A 20031-nucleotide genomic window follows, 5' to 3' on the forward strand; every position below is an offset into this window, starting at 1 on the left:
TTTCCCCATTTAGTTTTAATATCAAAGACATTTGACAGTGCATTTTCTCAGTATTCTTTTAAAGCAGGTTCATGGAAATGATTTCTAGGGTGATGATGAGTATTGAAGCACTTCATCCTTGCCACCGTTGTTGAACAAACTAACACTGGTTCAGCTAGAAGCAAAATCACTGTGGTTATGTGGGACTTCATTTATCTATTTGTACCTATTTAAAATTTCCCCAGGGTGCCAAGGAGCCTTGATTAATTTCTTGCACTGTTTCTGCATCAAGAAACCATAATTCTGGAAGTCTCCCAAAGGACAGAGTGACCTGATTTTTGGGAAGAATATCTGGGGGAAGATCAGCTCAATATTTCCCTCCTGCCTAGGAGGCAACTTAATCTTCTGTGTGAGGTATCCAGATGAAAAGTTGGGGTTGATTAGATGGGGCTATTTCTAATAGACCTAACATAGCCTATCAGCATGGGATGGGGAGAAAAAACATGTGAGGGCCTAATTCTGTCCCAGTGAGTATAATCAGTGGGAGATTTGCCATTTCCCTCAACGAAGGAAGACAAGCTGTTCTTGTCCAACAGCTCTCATTCCTTGAAGATTAAGTACATACCCAACCTATTCCACCAGTTTGAAAATAAAGCAAAACACACAATGACTTCGATCTGTTTTGACCAGTTGCAGTGGAAATACTGCATTACCCTATTGCCAGGCTCACATATGTACAACTCCAGCAGAGTTCATTAATCTACAGCTGACAGGATAGTTATTACTGTACAGCAAAAATGTTCTAGTGACTAAGAGCAGCATAAACAAGCCTCCTTTACATGGCTAGAAGACTTTGCCATGACACCTAGATTGAAAGTACTTTCCATTTTTAAATGACAAAATTATCCCTGATTTTTATACTATGCACCAATTCTAAACCAGGGCCACCAACAAATCTGTCTTACAAAAGGCCAGCAACCTGTGACAGCATCCATCAATAAAGCAGGACAATCATAGGGCAGTCATTCTCTCTACCCACTTGTCTTTTTAATGGGGGGCAGCTTTCAAGGCCAATCCATAAGGTGGGAGCATAAATGTTTTTCTCCTGAAAAATGGCAGCAGGGTTTCCAAAAGTTGGTGTGTGGTCAGACATTCTGAATCCCACACCACCACCATGGAATGATAAACAAAAGAAACTGTATCTGTGCTATGCAGGTGTCAATACACTGTGGATTGTGATCAACTCAAATGGGAAGAAGTTGAGGTGCAACATTGGGAGTTTGAGATGCAAATTTCTCACAACTATTAAGTTTTCAGGTACAAGTTAAATCAAATATGCCATATCTGCTAGACTGCAGATATCCCACAGGTAGTCAGAAGGGTAGATCCAGCCCACAGGGCAAATCTAGCCAACTATCTTACAACTATCCCACCAAAATTTTCATTTTTAAGGAAGGGGAAGGCCGTTACTGTTGATTGTCAGCACTCTATGACAGTAGCCTCAACCGCCATTCTGAGGCTCCAAAGAGCAGCTGCCCATTAGGCTACCTAGAAACTTGTATCCAGCCAAGACACTGGAAAGGTTGGTCCTGTCTGTTCTACACAATCCCAAGCAATGACTACACTATGGAATTTGAGTATAATTCCAGGGACGTATTCTCCTTGCTGGGGCTCACACCCTTTGATCTGGTAGAAAGCTAAGGCCTAAGAAGGTAAATCCAGGCACAGTTGTACGAGAAGTACTAACTTCGCTCCCTCCCGGCTTTGCCGGTCAGTGTTAATCTCAGGCCATCTCAGTCATCTCCTAAGCAGCATCACACAGTGGTTCTGTGTGTCCAAAGCATCAATAAGGCTCAACTTTTAGGGAGCCAGCTCCACCTTCATGACTTCTTGGCAACATCTAGCCATAGGATGGGGACTGTGGAGCAGCTATACCCTCTGCTTCTCTCATTGTAGGGAGACTGCAGTAGTGCTAAGCATCCTAACCATTCTCCAGGACCCTCAGTGTCATGGCCAGGCTTACAGAGAAATCATTAATAGAGAACAAAGTAGGACTGGGGGAAGATGTTCACAGAAGATTGGTCAAGGAGAAGTTGGTTTGAGCTCTATTTTCTGAGCTCTTTACAGAGGAAAAAAGAAATTGTTCTTCCTGAAACACTCACTAATCAAAGGCAGGGAGAGGTAAAGATCCCAAATCCGTATTTAAGAAAGATCATTCAAGTAGCACAACAAATGGAGCTCCCCAGAGAGGAATCCCACCGAGGTGCTTCACCACTGTGCAGGCTATGCTATTCAAGATATTACATGTCTGTGTTCATAAATGGTGCACTCACCTTAGGAAGAGAGTATTTGGGCAATTTAATCTGTGCGAAAGTCTCCCGTCTGTATGACACATAGTAATTTGCTCTTCCACCAGCTGTCACCTGTGGAAACACCAAACAAAGTGAGTGATGACCTTTCCAAGACACCCTATGCTGACACATCTAAGAGGGTTTGACAACCTTTCTTTCAGATATCTTTTCTATGACCTGCACAGCTGTCCTTAAAAGCATCTGTATAACTCCAAAGAAATCCCAGACTTGAGAGGGCTGGAGCATTATTTATTTATGTTGTGCTATTGAACTTTCCATTCTGTCTCATACTTCAAATCCAGCATGATTTTAACATCTCAGAAAAAAGGGAAAAGTGGCTATAAAGTTTAAGGTCTTGAGTGGAAGAAAGAAGAAAATCTGGTTTCATCACATGGTTCCAGCACAACTAACTTGGGCAAGTCATTTAAAGTCTCTGTGCTTCTGTTCCTCTCCTGTAAGGAGGAGATAATACCTCTTTTCTCTGCTGCTTCTCAGCCTTGTCTGTTTGCACTATAAGTCCCTTGGGGCCAGGGTTGTCTTCCAACAATCTTTTACAGTGACTAACAGGAGAGATCCACACTAGCACCGTTTAATGCAAACAGTAAATGCAATGAATGCGCTCTTGGAAAGCTGGAGCTAAGCTCTTAGATGCTCTTTGTCACTATAAAACTGGTTTCTCTGAAATCATACTGTCTCTGAACAAGGATGGGGTGGGGGGGGAGAACTGATAGACATCCAAATCTGTGGTTTTATGGACTGAGTGAGCTGTAAAGGGTACACATAAATGCCATGCATCAATTAGATCTAGCCCTGACAATTGGTAAAATATGGGATTTTAAGCCTGTCACTAGTCACTTACTCTTGCTGTGGGTGTTCTTTCTGGCACCATTTCAGGCCTAGGTACAACAAGGCTTACATCGGTGAATTTCCTATATTCTGCTGTTTTGGCAGTCTTGCAGGTTTTAAGATAAAACAATACACAAAGCACTTGTCTATTTTTTGGAATGTCATTTGTTGGCTTCTTAAATTTCCAATAAAGCTAACAGAAAGGTCCTTGATTCTCTCCTAGATATACTCCCTTTTATCTGACAGTGATATTTCAGAATGAGCTTACATGGAATATTGCTATAGCACCAATTATATTCTCAGTAATGATATCACCTCTAGATAGTGGCTTTCTTCCCTAGAGAAGCTGTCATTTGAAGGACACGATATTACTGATCATGAAATTTGATATCTAATCAACTCAAGATAAGGCTTTTCTATTGACAGTTTGAAAAACTGGAAAGAAAGGAAGGTTTAGAAATATGACAGACTTCTACACTAAGACTTCTCCTTCTGCTTGTTTGCCATTTTTACTTGTAATATTATCACAGCTGCATTTAGTGCTCCCAAAAGAAAAAAAAACAACCACCATTATACCACACACTACATAAGAAGGCAGAAAAATGACCCATATCACAGCAAACAAACTCTATACAGACAACATATAGCTAAAGTCCAGGGAAAACACAGGCATGAAAATCTAAAGCTATTTGCTTACAGTTTCAAAACAAGCCAGTGACAGAGGAAGGGAGAGAACAGGAGTCACTTGACTCTCGCTTCATGTAAAGTGCATTGTGGACTGCACAGTAGCATTTCTGGGTCCTGCTCTCCAGCTGTGAGGACGGCGAAAGGGCTGTGAGTGTTATTTCTGAAGGATATCTTTCCCATCTAATACTACCACATCAAAATCAAATTTTCAGAGGAGAGAACAGACTACACAGGTGATTCACGCTCAGTCCAACTTAAGGGCAAAAATTCATGTTTACAGTAACTGTATCTCTCTATGAGTTGTAGAAGCATTGCCCAAAGGATCCCACACTTTTAGTTCATATTACCTAAATAGCACAGGGAATATTTAAATATCCTCTCTTCTCTTGGTGATATTTCTGACCTCCAGTGGAAGATCCAAATTCTCAAATTATATAACTCTGCCACATGAACTCATTTTACACCACGGATTATTTCAGCACCAGATCATTATCTGTAGCAGAGTCCAGATAGGACTGAATGTGTCCAGTGACTACTTGGTAAGGACCCTGGGTTCAAAATCCACCTCTTCTGATGGGCTGAGACTCATCTTTAAGATGCAGACATGAATATTTACATGCTCTCTAAATGCTGTGATGACTAATTAACATTGGGAATAGTCCAACAATCTTCAAGTTAATCACATGAAAATACAGCGGCAGAAATATCAAGGGGTGATTACATTTCCCCCTCTGTGCCAAGACAGGATCTACTCCAAGTCTGCCACACTCAAAAGATTTTACATAGTTCTTTGGTTTTATGCCACTGCAAACTGGTACCTGGAGGTTTTTTGGTTTGGATTTCCTGTTTGTTTTCTTGTTTTTCTGTTTTTTAAGGTAGAAAGGTAGGATTCAAACAATTTTCAAGCTCACTATGTATTAGCTAAACTTCCTTTCAGTCCTCTACCTGGACTAGGTCACCTTGACAAAGGTTTAGAAATAGAAATCTTTGTGCTCTGTGGTCTTTCTGAGCCAGTTAATATGAAGCCACCCACAATTCTGTTGGTAGGAGTTGTGTGAAGCTTTTCCCAGCCAGGACCTCATCTTTGCATGATTTACATGCACGGTTATAATGATTCCAAAAAATGATCAAGCCTTCAATAAAGTTTTGGCAAGCACTGTGGTAAAGAATGAAATTTGGAAGGCCCAACTTAATTTATTTTGATGAACTTTTCCTTTTCCTATAAGAAAATTCTCCAACACTGTAAATCCCAGAGATTATGATAACGTTTTGCCCTCTAATGCCTCCTTTTAGTTCACATTTGATGAATGTCACCCAATTATTTGCTGTGAGCTCATCTGTCACGATCAGTACAGAATTAGCTGGGTTTGTCTTTTTCCTCCTACTTTGCTAATGACTGGGTCGTTAATCTGTTTTTCTGGATTTCTGTTTTATGTGTTTAATTGGACTTCTGGCCAGTGGAAATAATTCCTTTGGACAAATGTGTTTGTCATTAAACACATCTGTCTTTCCCAACCTGTGTTCTTTCTTCCTCCCTCCGTTCATGATCTACTACTTTTCTTTAATACTTCCACATCTTGTTACAAGAAAAAAGTCTGGTCTCAATTACATCAGTTGACACTTAATAAGAGAAACATGAGAAGTTTCTCTTTAAAAGCCCTGAAAGTTTCAGTATGCTGCCTCATCCCCCCTCCTGACCTGCAATGGGACAGAACGCATCAAACATAGAGACAACAAATATTTCACAAGGATGCAGAGAGTTATAGAAAATCTGCCATGGAATCCATTCATCCCAGTAATTTCTGTGACATGCCTAGAAACACATGAAGACATTTCTCATGTTAATGATTTAATATGATTCTTTAAGGACAGGTTTTGTTTTTCTTTTTTTCTTTCTTCCTTTTTTTTTTTTAATTTAGATAGATGTTCTGCTTAACCAAAAAACCACATGTGTAAAAGAGTTTGGAAAGCAAGCAGAATGAGTAATGAAGTCCCAGAATATAAAGACACCGTAGATGATGTCAGGAACTGCAGACACAGTGTACCAGCCTTCCTTCTCCTGGCTAGCCAATCCTGGACCCATAATTTCCAATGTAAGGCAGGTATTGCTGTAAGAAACATGGAACTACTAAATCTCTGAAATGACCCTGGGCTAAGCAAGACCCCACCTGCCTCCTGCTGCTCGAAGAACTTGCTTGAAGAAAGCCTAAATGAACGTGCACTGATGCTGACAATGAAACACCATATATTAGTGGCACAGCCTTGGTGGAGAAACAGTGACAGCGTGCAGATAGCGGACACTTCCTAAGCTAATGGCTAAAAGAGAACAGAGGGCTCTTTTCTACATAGTTTATCAGCCTGGGCGGTTTACAACGATAACTATGGCTTGGCCTGCACAGTTATTGGAACAGGTCATCTACTTTTTACACTGTTGATAATGTTCAAAGCAAAAGAGAATTGGTAATAACACAGATCAACCCACAATGACCAGACCTGTTTAGACATTTGTGATTCCTGTAATTTACCTCCCACTTCAAGCATAGTAAATGGTGACTCAGTCCATTACAGAACCAAATTTTAAACTTCCTAATTGATAGTAAGTCTTTTGATGTTATTTCCAATAAACCCTCACTTTCTTCCTGGGTGACTTTGTTTGCTTGTAGAGTTCCCTCCTTCCCAGTAAGATAAAATAAGTTGGTAAGAAGTCAAAAGTTGAAAAACACGGTATCAGTACTGTAACGGCATCCCGGATCTGTGTTCTCCACCTCCATAGGGTGCCCTGACATCCCTCCTCACTGTTTTAAACTTAGTTACCCTTTCTCCTTCTTGCAGACATAAAATCTCCTAAATCAAATTGTGGATTAAAGCATGGAAGAGTGATGACAAGTTAAGCAAGCAGGCTGCTCCACTCACACCTTTAACGAGGGATTTTGGTGTTCTTCAGAGCCAGCTACTGTCTAGGCCATGCACAGGTTTGCCAGCATGAGGATTGAAAAGTTCTGCCTCCTCTCCCAAACCTAACCCCAATGCCAGCCACAAGAGATTCAGAAGATGAGGAAGAACACATCTGCACGAGCCTAGTGTAATGTTCTTCCTTCCTGATTACCCACCACGGCCAGGACAAACCACCTTCCAGATATTTCTGTGTACTGAGGTTCTTCACTGCCCCAGCATAAATCACATCATGACAGGTACCATCTAGTTTGAATTATCTCCCTGTGGTTTTCATTAATATCATACCTTCTGTACAGTCATTAAAGCAATATGCAATTACCTGCGTGTGAGGTGATATGTCTCTATGTTGCAAAGACATACAGATTAGTGTTTCTGTGTGCAAAGCACCCTCAAGCTGCCGGGTAAATTCAGCAGGCTTTGAAAAACATGCCACTTTTTGCAGTGTCAGACCCATCAGTGAAAATTTGCTAAGACAAAGGAGCATTTATTATACTGGCCAATTCCCTGTTCAAGTCCCTCTCCCCTCAGAACTATTATGGCACAGCTATAGGAGAGAGTAATCTTGAGTGAAAATACTTGAAAATACTGGATTTGTTTTAAAAGCAACTCCTGCAGAAAATGTGCACGGTTACACCAAAACACAAGCCATGTTAGAGCTGCAAATACAGAAACCAACTTAGGAGAGGAGCATAATTGTACACATGAAATCTCCTTTCGAAGGATTTCAGAGGAAACATATGAGTCTGCCAAGGTAATCCTTTACATCTTCAGCTGCAGACGCTGCTGATAAATCAAACAACATGAGGGGAGGAGAGAGAGTGATAAAAGAAAGTATAGAACAAAAAGCTCTAGAAACAAAATAAATATTAAAAAAATAAATAAAGGAAAATGTTAATCATTTTTATCAACAGATATTTAGGTTCAAGTTCCAAATCTGATATTTGGCACAGCAAAGATGAAATAGTGCTAGAAATGGATGAAAAGCACCCAGCAGTGAATAGGAAAGTAGCTAACTGCTTACTACCTATCTTGCTTTCAGAAGAGCTTTTAACTAGCACCTGGGATACACTTTCTTTCATCTGTATGGATTAATTTCCCCTACTGGAGTGCTGTCCAGCATTTTAAATAGGGGCAAGAGAAGATCAGCCGTAGCAGGCATTATTCACCAGTAAAACAGGTGTAATCATGTTCATCATTTAAACGTCTTCATCCTATTAGTTTCATAATAAGCTTTTAATGATTTCTTCAATAAAAGACTCAAAGACCAAACCTTACAAGTTGGAGAGTGCTCCATTGTCCCACCAAGCCGTTTTCTCTACCATCGATCGCAAAGGCAAAAATCAATCGTAGCTAAGCAGGGTGAAGTTAAAAATAAATTGCATGAATTGATTTCTGTTAAGACCTTTGGTGCCTAGTTAAAAAATGGAGGAAAGAAATTTATATTTGAACATGGTGTATTTAGCTTCTATGAAAATAAAGAGAAGGCTCTAGACCAGAAAATCAAAGTTTAATTTCTCCCCTCCTATCTTGTTTCACTGCTGAAAAGTTTCACATGAAGAAAAAAAAAAAGTCTTTTTCCTTTCTTTATTCCTCGGGAAATTTACTACTTATTTAAGTTATTAAACTGACAGCTTGAGAACTGAGGTCATGAATCCATATGAATTGGCATAATCTCAGCTGTGGCTGCTGATTGAAGTCTACCCACCTGATAACTGACTTTGATTCAGCAAATATGCAATTTAACCTAGTCTTAAATACCCAATAAACTTGAAATGTACACTTATGTCCTACTAAACATAAGCACTTCCAAGTTTTCCTAAACAACTACAGTTAAAACCAGTAATAGTAATAAACTGCTTCTCTAAGCTAACCTTAGACATGTTTAGCTTATAGAATTAGGAACCTTTTTTTCAACCAGTAATAGTAATAAACTGCTTCTCTCAGCTAACCTTAGACATATTTAGCTTATAGAATTAGGAACCTTTTTTTTCCCCTCTATAAAACCTCGAAGAGAAATGTCCCCCCACCCCAGTTCTAAGGCTATAAATGATAAATATTTTTCTTTTCACTGAGTCTGAAAAAAAAAGTTCTCATAAACATATCCACTTTGATAAAAACAGATTTTGATTCTGATTTAAAAAAAAAGAAAAAAGCATTTTCTATGAAAGCCATTTTCCATTAAACAATTTCAACCGAAATTTTTGGACACACTCTGGTGAGGCTCCAGGCATCCTAAAAAGGCAGTATTATCCATAGGTTCTATAAGAAGCTATCAGTGTTTGCGGGTGAATACCAACATCTGCATATGTTTTAAGGAGACTTTCTGATGCAAAAGAAGACCGAATTGGTTCAACAGCTTTTGGCAGAAGTGTTTGCTCCTCTGAGCCAGAGGAATTATTCAGATGGGTATTGTAAGAGTCTCACTTAGCTGCACCACACAACAACTGGAGAAATTCTGGGTTTGCTCGTTCTCACTCATGTTAGTGAGCAGGCTGAGACGCTGCCCTGCTGTGCAACTCTCTGAATTAAGCAGAAGTCTTCTAAGTGCAAAATTACTTCAGAGGGTGAAAGAGAGCCAGACACATGATCGGTATCAAAGAAGAGCATTTTGACTTAAACTTTTCACTTTCCACATGGAATTCCTGCCATCTATAAGAACTGCAGCTGCTCCCACACTGCTGCATGTGCAAGCTGTGAGTAATCACCATGCCCTGCTCCTAAATGGCAATGCCACAGACCCCATCTCATTCAGGAGGATTATAAACCACAGCCAAGACTCTCTTCTCTCTCTTCCGAGTTCCCCTCACACTACTTCCTTCCTTCATCACATCAACCTCAAAAAAAAGGGCAAGCACCAGAGCAGCTTAGCTTTTTGGACATGGGACCATCATATGTTCCAGCACAACTTGACCTGAAGGAATCTGGGGTCAAGAGAGAGCTGTACAGTTCCCAGGGTTCCCAGGAGACTGAATCACAAATGAAATGGCGTAGAAAGCTGCCAAGAAAGCTTCCCAAGCAGAGCAATGGCAGGAGGGGCCAGGTGAGAGACAAGACCCTCTTACAAATTTCAGCCTGAAGTTAAAGACCTTGATAAATTATGCCATAGGAGTGGAAAAGGGAAGGGGCACCCATATTCCCACTCTTTAAAGGCCTTGGAAAGTGATAATGTACTGCCTTTCAGCATGCCTCTTTGGTTAATGGCGCAAAGAACTTCCCATTTAAAGTGGAAATGGAGCAGGGTCTGACGCAAACAGCCAGCCCTTTTCAACCAGAGCTTGTAGGTGTCATTCCTTGGCCTTATGAGGTGAGAGCATCAGCCAAAAGCAGATCTGAGAGAGTTCATCTCCAAAGGCATTTGTTTGGCCTGCTAGAAAAAAAAGGCATCATCCCCAAATTCAAACCAGGTATGAGCTTCTAAATCTCAGAGGAGTCTTCCATGCCCAGTAGCTTTGTCACTATCATGGAAAGGGCTGGAATTCCGAGCTACTTTTCAGATCGACTTCAGCTGTGCTCTGTTGGGATAGCACAATCCCAGAGAAAAAAATAAAGACATAAAAACCAATCAGGATAGGTATTGATTGCGCATCCACACATCTCTGCACTGACTTACAGCCAGTTGAAATCAAAAACGCCAAAGTTACCCTGGTGGTCTCCAAGCACTGACAGACAGAAGCTTAAGGGAGGAATGGGGACAGTGTTAACTGGATGCTGAACTAGACTGGTATGACCTCTGGGAGGAAAGCCACACACCGAACGGTTTACACAAGGAAAACACAACAAGATTAATAGGGGGAGGAAACATATTTTATGAAACCTACATCTATAGCTGGGGAAAAAAAAAGAAAGGATAATTTTCAGAGACCAAATCCTTCCTCAAGTCCCTTAGGACCTCGTGAGTATGCCCAAAAGCTTATCTGTCCCTTTTCTAACTCTATCAATTGCAATCTCATAAAAAATACTACCTCTGTCTGTAAACTTTGTCTCACTTACATCCTTAGGCCACCAGCGCTATAACAGCAGTACTGCCAGCGGTCTTCGTGCCACACATTCTGAAGAGTTTCATCATTATTACTGTCCCTCTCCTGATACCTAGGGTTCTGTGTGAAAATACAGTCCTTAGATGGGTCTGCACCAATGCATTGGGAATGTCATCACTCCCTGCTAGCGGCCAGGCTCGTCCAACACAGGACTCCAGCCACCCAGCAGAACCACTGAGCTATTGCACCTGAGATAGCTTGCACATAACCTTTGGGTAACTGGGAACAACTGCTTTAACTTAGCAACAATTAGCTCCCTATGGCAGCTGTAGGTCTGCCCACAAGAATGTTGCTTTCTGCAGAAACCACTGTCCCAGAGCAAAGCTGATTTCCAGTGAACACGCTACATATTCATACCCCCTTAGGAGTTCTTAGACCACCACAAATAAGCAACGCTGTACCGAGACTTTTTGGTCCAGACTCTCTTCATTCCTTGCAATAAGTGATGACGTTTGCTCATGCTTTCATTTCATCTGTTGGCAAGGAAACATACACAGATCGTTCCTGCTCTTCTCTTTAGTCTTTAAAGAGCTAAGTAGTACTGATGTTATTTGTTTACTTATAGGAAAATAACAAGTTTTTCTCCAAACAATTCTTTCTCACTCAAAACAGACTTTCCCGAAAAATAATCCCCATTTTCATTAAAGCGTATTGCATTTTAGACTCCTTTAAGCAACCTGAGCAATTCCATTAGAAACTCTGATACAAGACTTGCTTGAAAAATACTTTCCCCAGAATTCCCCGTGATTTATTTTTACCATAGAATTTCTCCAAAATATCAATAGACTAGATTCATACATAAAACAAAATACTATCCCTGACCCCTGGGTCTTACAATGTAAGCTCTGCACATGAGAATACAATAGCAGTTCAGGTAATTGTCAGGAAGTCAAATCTTATAGGCAGTTGCAGGTTATCTCTGCACCTGAGTTTAGAAAGTGATACTATCTCAGTAGCAAGTACTTCAAGGCACCAATAAGGAAAGGTGTGGTACAGCTATAGAGAAAGGCACATTACAGCTGTAGAGAAAGTATGGCTCCGCTACTGCACAGCTATATAATTGAACACAACTGACACTGACCTTAATGGCAAAGTTGCTCATCAAATTAGTAAATAAATTCAGATATATTCCAAGCTTTTCTCACAGATAAATGACCTGCTCTGCAAGCTGTATGAATTTTAAGTATTAACCGTGAAAGATGATGATACTGGCTCCTGGCTACATCAGAGCAATCCTGTGAACTGAATGGAAACTTATACACACAACAAAGAGCAGGATTTTCTCTTAATGTTTCAATTTATGCAGAATTATCCAATCTTAGTGATGTGCTAGGCATCCTTAAATAACTATTGATCAATCACATAGAAAGTCAATCAATAAATTCAGAGTGATCACCTACTGGTTTATTCATAAGAATTCTTCCTACTCTCTCTTTAATAGCTATTCCTTCCTTCCTTCTTCATTACCTTTTATATTTTTCATCATGTGCTATGTTATTTATTTCCTTTGCCTTGTAACCAGTCCTAGTCTTTTCAAACTCTCTTCATGGGCAAGTTTTTTTCAAGCATAGGATCATTCTCATTTTCTTTCTTTGCACTGCAATTCTGCAAAATCCTTTCAGAAGTGCCGCACAACAGCAATCCACATGATAAGGAATCATTGATTTATAATGGCATTATAACATTTTTCGTATTCTTCTTTCCCCTATCCATTATGCACCATAGTATCACATTTGCTTTGAGTGCACAGTTACATAGGCTAATGCTTCCCAAGAATCTTACATTACAGGCCTGTTCATCAACTTGAGTAGAATGGATATTCACTAGTAAATAACTGTATGCAGATAATCTAAAACATTGATATCAATAGCTGGGATTCATCTTCCCTAATTTTAGTTGTCAAAAAGTTAGTCATCTTCTCTAAGCTATACTTAAGTTCCTTCTAATATTAATGAGAAAGGTGTATTCAGAGAGAGACCTATCTCATCCTGCAATAAGAGCAATAGGAGAAGATAAATTGCCCCTGAAGGTTTTGATCTCTCCACTCAATTTAGAGGAACACAGACTACTGGTTTAGAAAAAAAAGCTACTATTTTCACGACAAAAGTTAAAAGACACTAGTTCCTCTCTCTACTCTAAGACTTTATTTCTGATTTTTTCCAGCACAGACAAATCAGAACCCATGCACCCATCCTTTATGCAGCTATTAAACTTCACCAGGTTCTTAACATTTAATTTTATATTTATTTATTCATCTCTGTCTAATATTTGAAATTCAAAAGAACTGGCTCCCGTATTTCTGTCCAAGATTATCCAGACAGAATGATATGCATAAGACATTGCACACACAGTCAATCTGACACATCCCATAATAGGCAGCTACATCACATGGCTTGTGAGACTAATACATCCAGGAGATATCAGCACTCCTACATATGTACCAAGCAAACACTCTGCATAGCCCATCGACCATATGCTGGACACGGTGGATTTAACACACCTTCAGCTCAGAAAGGTGTGTGCTGTGAATGCAAAGTGTCTGTGTGTTACTCGAGTACTACATGGATTCAATCCATGCCCAGTTTCTGCAGCCACTTATGACAGGCTGCTGGACAGTCAGAAATCCTGCAATTGTGATGCAAAAAAAAAAGGAAAAGTGATAGACAACCTGTGAAAGGGAGAGTCTCCTGCCCAAAGCAGCAGCAATGTTCAGTATGTATATTTAACATTTCTTAGAAGTGTGGGTATATGATTTTAACTTCAAACACTCATTAAGCTATAATAAAACATTGCTAAGGATATTCAAAGCATTTGAAGTATTATATATACAAACATGCATGTGTTTGTATACACACACACACACACTTTTTTTTAACTTGAAGCAATTAACAGCTATTAGTTTGAGCCGTTCAGTGCTAATTTGAGGCAGAGGAATGCGCATACCAGGCAGATGTCCTCACTGCGAGCACAAGTGTCTAAACAGAGCAGCCTTGTTTTAACACAGGTGGGAGCTGTGGAATGAGAAATGTCCGTAAGGCCTTACACTAGCCATAAAGAATGTTCCACAATACCCTCAGCCATGGACATAAAACACCAGATTAAAAGCGTCTCTCTAAAATACTCCTTGGAGAGTAGAGCATTTACTGATTGGAAAGCCATTGCCTCCAGTCAAATCATGACTTAACTAAGTTGCAAAAGTTACATTCTCAGTATATTCTAGCAGCAGGTCTTCCCATGATGCCAAAGGAAGCAGTAGCAGGCTGCATTTCACGGGGAAATGAAGGGAGCTGTGGCTCCCATAGCAATCGGTCATCTCCAGAGCAGCAGACTCTCCTACTCACAGGAGAAGTCTGCCAATGTTACTCAAGTACATGCAGTTTCCACATTGCAATCCTCCAAGGTCATATGGATCCAGTCTTCCACCTAATCCCAGCACAGAATTATCAGCCTTCCCACTTAAATTGCCTTTCCTAAGGACAATTTCACAATAAACAGAGCAGAACTTTCTTATAATTTGGATGCATTCAAGAAAAATGTTCACCCAAGAAAGTAAAATAGGAGCTTAACGTAACCCAGTCTTACTCAAAAAAGGAAGCATATGTTTCTTCTGTTCCACCTGGATCCAAGCCCCATCTCATCTCATCTCATTCCCCCTCTTCGGCATTGGTGACAAGCAGTTAACATCACCATGTCTGTAATCTCTGTCTTCTGAGCTTTCTACGACCTGGAATCACTGCAGCCTGGCTCCCAGTTTTCACCCAAATGGCACATCTTCAGGAAGTGTTCTTCCATACCGTACTACTCATTCTCACACTTCCACAGGTATGAAACGGGGAGAGATGGCCTTGTTCCAGCCAGCCCGTGTATTCTCAGAAAATCTCAAAAACAAGTAGTTTCTCATTCAATTTCTTTCACTTTCTCCCCATCTCCAAAATCATCATCAACTAGCTGACAAATTTACAGCCATCTTCCACTTTGAAGTTGCACTGTAACATCTTTTTCCAATCGCTCTGCCATTTTACCTCCTACTGCAAATCTTTGTTTGCTCCTTTAGCATTACTTGACTGTCAAATCAGCATAAACCTTTGCACTTGTTAAAATGATCACTCACACCTTTCCTTTGTTCTTCTCTGTTCTCTCCAGTTCATCACTAGCTTCTTTGTATTTTCCAAGTAGCCGCAACAACAGCAAGTTAGAACTTGTGTGAAACTCATGGACCCTTATGACTATTGATGAATGAACTTTCAAAATATATCAGATTCACTATGAGACAAGTGATGAGCAGAGAGATCAACCGTTTTATCCTAGACCGCATTGCCAATCTATAGCAGGCAGATATAGACTCCCAGCTCTTACAACTTGCGGTCGCATACACTTGTCCTAAGAATATGCCTCCTCTCTTGCACAGAACAAATACCTCGCGCAGGCAGAATTCGTGTCACATTCATATCAAGTCAACGTACCTGGATGAAGATATATTCATCCTGAACAACAAGGGAGCTGATGTCAATGGAGCGCGAAAATGGCCCACTCCTTTTGGTCTCTGAGCACTCCTGGATCCGACAGGTCAAATAGTGGGTGTCTGTAATGGGAGAGTATGTACATGTGAGAAATGCTCAGGCAAGAGCCTGCTGTTTAAAAATGTCATTAGCAGTTTGAAAGAAGGTCTCTGAAGGGAAGTCTTAACCTCATCTCCAACTAGTTACACGTTATTGCATGATCTACCTCCAGCCTTTAAAATTCTAACTGCTCTCTGGAGTAAGAAATTCATCACGCTTCCACACTCAACGTTCCCTTCCCCATTGTGCAGACATCCCTCAACAGATTGGAGTTCAAACCATAAGTGGAGGGTACAAATCATAAATGCATCAGAAAACTGATGATGAGACCATATGGAGCAGAAGAGGATTTCAAAAGCCACCCAGGTAGAATTTATCAATTCCACTGCCCTGCTGGGAATTATATCCCCATCCTCCCCCTGAAATACCCTAGCCTTGAGGACTGGTTTTAGTTGTGGTAGCAACACACAATGAAGAAAAAAAGTCCAAACCAGCACTATTAAGTTCAACTTATTTTGTGGTGAAAATGACAAGCATCTCCCAAAATTAAGTCTTTATAGCCAATATAGGCTAGGTATGAAATAGCATGACTAGCTGAAGAGTCCCAACAGTAGTTACATGCACTGCAAGAGGCATCAAATGCTTCTGTCTAGAGAGAAGATGAGAAGACCATCACACTAATGGGATGCCTTGTCAGTCCTTGACATTGCTTGAGAGAACATGAAGAAGACATAAGGCAAAGGCAGAAATACAGAAAGTTGCTCGGAGTGGCAAGAAGAGACATGCTCACTGCCAGCAAGTTGGCAGGGGTTATAGGGGATTAAGCATTATTTCACTCAGGCTAAGAAAGGATCTCACGAAACAGAACAATCAAGGCACTGTGTCTCTGGATGTATGTAATCTAAATATGCCATCTCTGCATTTCAACTGCTCTTCTGAAAACTGCAAATTAGGGAGAAAATTAAAATAAAACTAAGATGATGGCTGCAGTGATAAAAGGGTCACGTCTTTTACACTGTGGCACTTCTACAGGCTTCTTAGATTCACGCATTTGTTCGCTTTTCTACAAAGGGTGAGGACAGACCATGAAGGAAGAAAACAGTGAGTTTATGAGGGCTGGGGTGAGCCTAGTGCAGTGATTTTGGCTCACAACTGCACCTTTTGACAAGGATCTTGTCAAACTGAGCCCAAAAGGATGAAAGGGAAGTTTAAAAGGACAGTAACTAGCCTAGCAAAGCTGCTTACAGGATTCTCCATCCCATAAAACTTGCTATTGTCCTTAGTCTGTGTCTTTCCAGTGACAGCAAAATGTGGTTCAGTGGAAAGCACTGGGAGGCATGACTGAAATCCTCTGACACTCAGCTAACTGCCTTCCCAGACTCAAAGACAAAATTCACAAACTGGCAGTTTTCCCTTCCATAGCCTTATCCCACCAACAGACTCTTAAGAATGCAAGAAGAATGCACAACAGAGGCATTGATAACAAGAATAATAATTTTTAAAAAGATATTGTCTAAAAAAAGTCACAAACTACAACCAAGCTTTAATCTAATAAAGGCTCATGATGAGTCACATGACTGAAGGTCCACATTTAAAGGCTGCAGACGTGGCTCTGGTTGAGGCACTGGGAATTCCAGGTTAATAAGGGCTACATGGCTGATTCAGAACAGTTGCATAGGTCTGGCAAAGCAATGAAAACTAGTCCCACAGATGATGCTAAAGCAGCAGAAACTGTTGCTGATGCCAGCTCAGAGTATCTGGAGGTAATTAAACTGTATGGTGAAAAATATCTGACCCAGAGACAGTGCCAAATAACTGGAGTATCAGAGTTGTGCTTTCTCCCAGTGTAAAATAGCAGCAGCAGCAGAGAAGTCAGACTCTCAGCTGGGATAAATTAAGATTCTTCATCAACTGACACATACACACTTGGTCCAGAGCTGCTATTTACCTCCTCAACATTAAATCTATGACATCTTTGCAGCGGATAAAAGCAACTTCTCAGAAAACAAGATGGTCTTATATACTGCCATGCTACCCAAAGAGCACAACAGCCTTGACTTGTTCTTTGAGGTAGCACTAAAATTAGGCAGAACAAGGAGGAGAGGTCAGGAGCCGTAGTTTTAGAAGCTCATTCCCTCCAGTACATTCTCCCACACAGTCGCGTGGATATTCTTATCCCTCCAAAAAGGGGATAATTTGCTGCTGCTGAGTGACAGAATGGGAAGAGGAATAAAAACCTGTCACAAATAAATGCAAATAAATCACAAGCATTGACACGACAACTAGCTTCCTGCCTATTGGGAAATGTGTCATTTTGAGTGTGTTACGCCAGCAATCAAATATACTCAAAGAATGGCACCTGATTAATATTCACGGGAAGTTGGTGGTGGGAAATGGGGGTGGCTCACTACCCATTTTCTATTTAGTCTTTTGTTTATTTGTTTTCATATATTTTACAACACAAAGCCTATAAAAGAAAACACAGACGTAAAAAAATTATCTTCAAACCTGTCTGCCTTTGGACACAAAAATAAGTTCAAGTCTTGCCTTGCTTCCTGCTGCCCCACAAAAAATGAAAAATAATTCCCTTTAAAATATGTTAAAAAATTAGGTGAAAATATGACAGCACGCAGTTCACATTTGTGTGTGACTGGAAGCAAGAAACAACTCCAAGTCCGTGCTCAAGCTTCTTGAAGGATATGATCCCTTCATGAGCTACGGTCCCATTTGCAGAGCACATCATCCCCTATGTGGAAAGCACAGGGCCCCTCAACAAAAATGTCAATTAAGAGAGAATGGGGCATCCTAACTTCCAAGCTGTTATCTCCCTCTTCTCTGAAGGGAGTTAAATTTTCAACCCTGTTTTGAACATCCACAAAGAAAAAGGATGGCCACCCAGAGGGGCAGGTGGCATGTGTCCAAGCTATGCCTTTAAAGCTTTGCTTACCTTTCACTGGGAGATGCATGCCTTAAGGGAGGTTTGCTTCCATCTAGGGATTATTTCCGATTTATATATCATCCCATGCAACACCAGAATTAGGAGGTTTGGGGTTTTGGTGCTCTTGGGTTCTTTTTATTATGTTCCACTGTAAAAGGAGTTGAGAAGAGCTCCCTATTTCCTAGACAGCCTCAAAAACTTCTCATGCTCATAACCCAACACCCAGCTACTTTCTCAGCCCATCTGTGAATGAGGCAATATGGACATCAAGCAGTCTGGAGGGTTTGCTGCAGCTCAAATCCCAACATCCATACCTCCGCACAAACCCTTCCCACGAACTTATCTCACTTAGAATTTGAGAATGGCTTTCTCAGATGTGCAGCCATTTTCCGGTTGAGGAGCTTGAAACACCTCCCCATTGCTAATTAACATAGTCTCCCATGTTGAGAATTTGGAGTGTATTTTTACCCTTTTTAGAAGTGATAAAACTGAAGCAATTTCTTGAAATTTGCAGTGATAAACTGGTGAAATAAGCCAAACTACTAAGTCTCTTCTTTGCCCGCCAGTCACGACAGCTTTGGCAGGAAGCACGAGAGGCTCCCTCTGGTGGGTAACACCCAAAGATGTGGGTGCCTGAAGGGAGACGCTGAAATAGTCAAACCTGTCACTGTGCTGAAGGCTGCAAAGGGCAGACCTATGTGCAGGTTACGGTGACTTACAGAGACACAGGACAGCAGGGCCTGCTCCTCCTTGGCAGATTTAACAAGCCAGCTAAAAGCAGGCATGGCCGGCCAGCATGGCTAACGGGGAGAAGGGCAGCTGATGGAAACAAGTTGCATTGGCAGACTGGCTCAGCTTAAGTCAGGTCCTGGTGCCAGGCAAGACTTAAAATCATAAACTGTCAGTGAAGGTTACCATGGGAGGGGGAAAAAACTAGCTGGCCTTGACAATTTTTCCCCCAAAGGAAAAGAGGATCTAGAAATGTAGACAGGACTGTAAATTACTCCCCAGGAATTAGTTAGCCTGTTTTATCTTTCTGGTCAGGTTTTTTTCCCTCTTTTCCCTTTAATTAAAATACTGTTTATTGCATCATATCTGTGAGTGGGGAGAAGATTATCTCACTGAACATCGGAAAGTTTAATATATCTTTCCCAGGAGCGCTGGTGGGTGCTTGTGTCAGTGTATTTGTAATAGTTCCCTTGCATCCAACCCTGTCCTTGCTGCTGCCTATTACACCCAGGCAGAAGGTACAGTGCCCAAGGCTCCTACATATTTTTATAATTTAAAAATGCAAGCCTACATTATTATTCTGCTACAATAGCTCTGCCAAGATGTCGAAAAAATGTGAAAAACTTCATCTGCTACAAAAGACAGGAACAGCTTGAGATCAGCTGGGCACTAGAATTAGCAACATCTTGGAAATATTTAAGGAGCCTAGACACTGGGGCAGATGTCTTTTCAGAGACCCTACCATTGATAATGACTGGACAGACAAAACCATGGGGCAAGACGTCTTGGAGGACAGACACCAGAGCGGTGAACAGGACTTCCACCTCCCTGTTCCATGAGCTTGTTGATAGCCCTGACTCATTTATGGATGAATGAGACTCTAACATGCCCCACCACCTGTTCCCAGACACAGAGCATATTTTATGCTCCAGTGTCTGAATCAGTGTTAG

At 40.9% G+C, this 20031-nt stretch overlaps 1 protein-coding gene across 1 annotated transcript in view; it reads right to left on the reverse strand.

Annotated features, from left to right (window-relative positions):
- LOC104074140 (VPS10 domain-containing receptor SorCS3-like) overlaps window positions 1–20031 on the reverse strand; it is a gene marked incomplete at both ends in the record, with an annotated part of 95989 nt that overhangs the window by 3544 nt on the left and 72414 nt on the right. Inside the window, 2 exons of the mRNA XM_009574166.1 lie at window positions 2313–2402; window positions 15319–15437. Of these exons, the coding sequence (XP_009572461.1) occupies window positions 2313–2402; window positions 15319–15437 (209 nt within the window). The remainder of the gene's footprint in view (window positions 1–2312; window positions 2403–15318; window positions 15438–20031) is intronic.

Source organism: Fulmarus glacialis, unplaced genomic scaffold (genome assembly GCF_000690835.1).
Source record: "Fulmarus glacialis isolate BGI_N327 unplaced genomic scaffold, ASM69083v1 scaffold4133, whole genome shotgun sequence".
NCBI classification, from domain to species: domain Eukaryota; kingdom Metazoa; phylum Chordata; class Aves; order Procellariiformes; family Procellariidae; genus Fulmarus; species Fulmarus glacialis.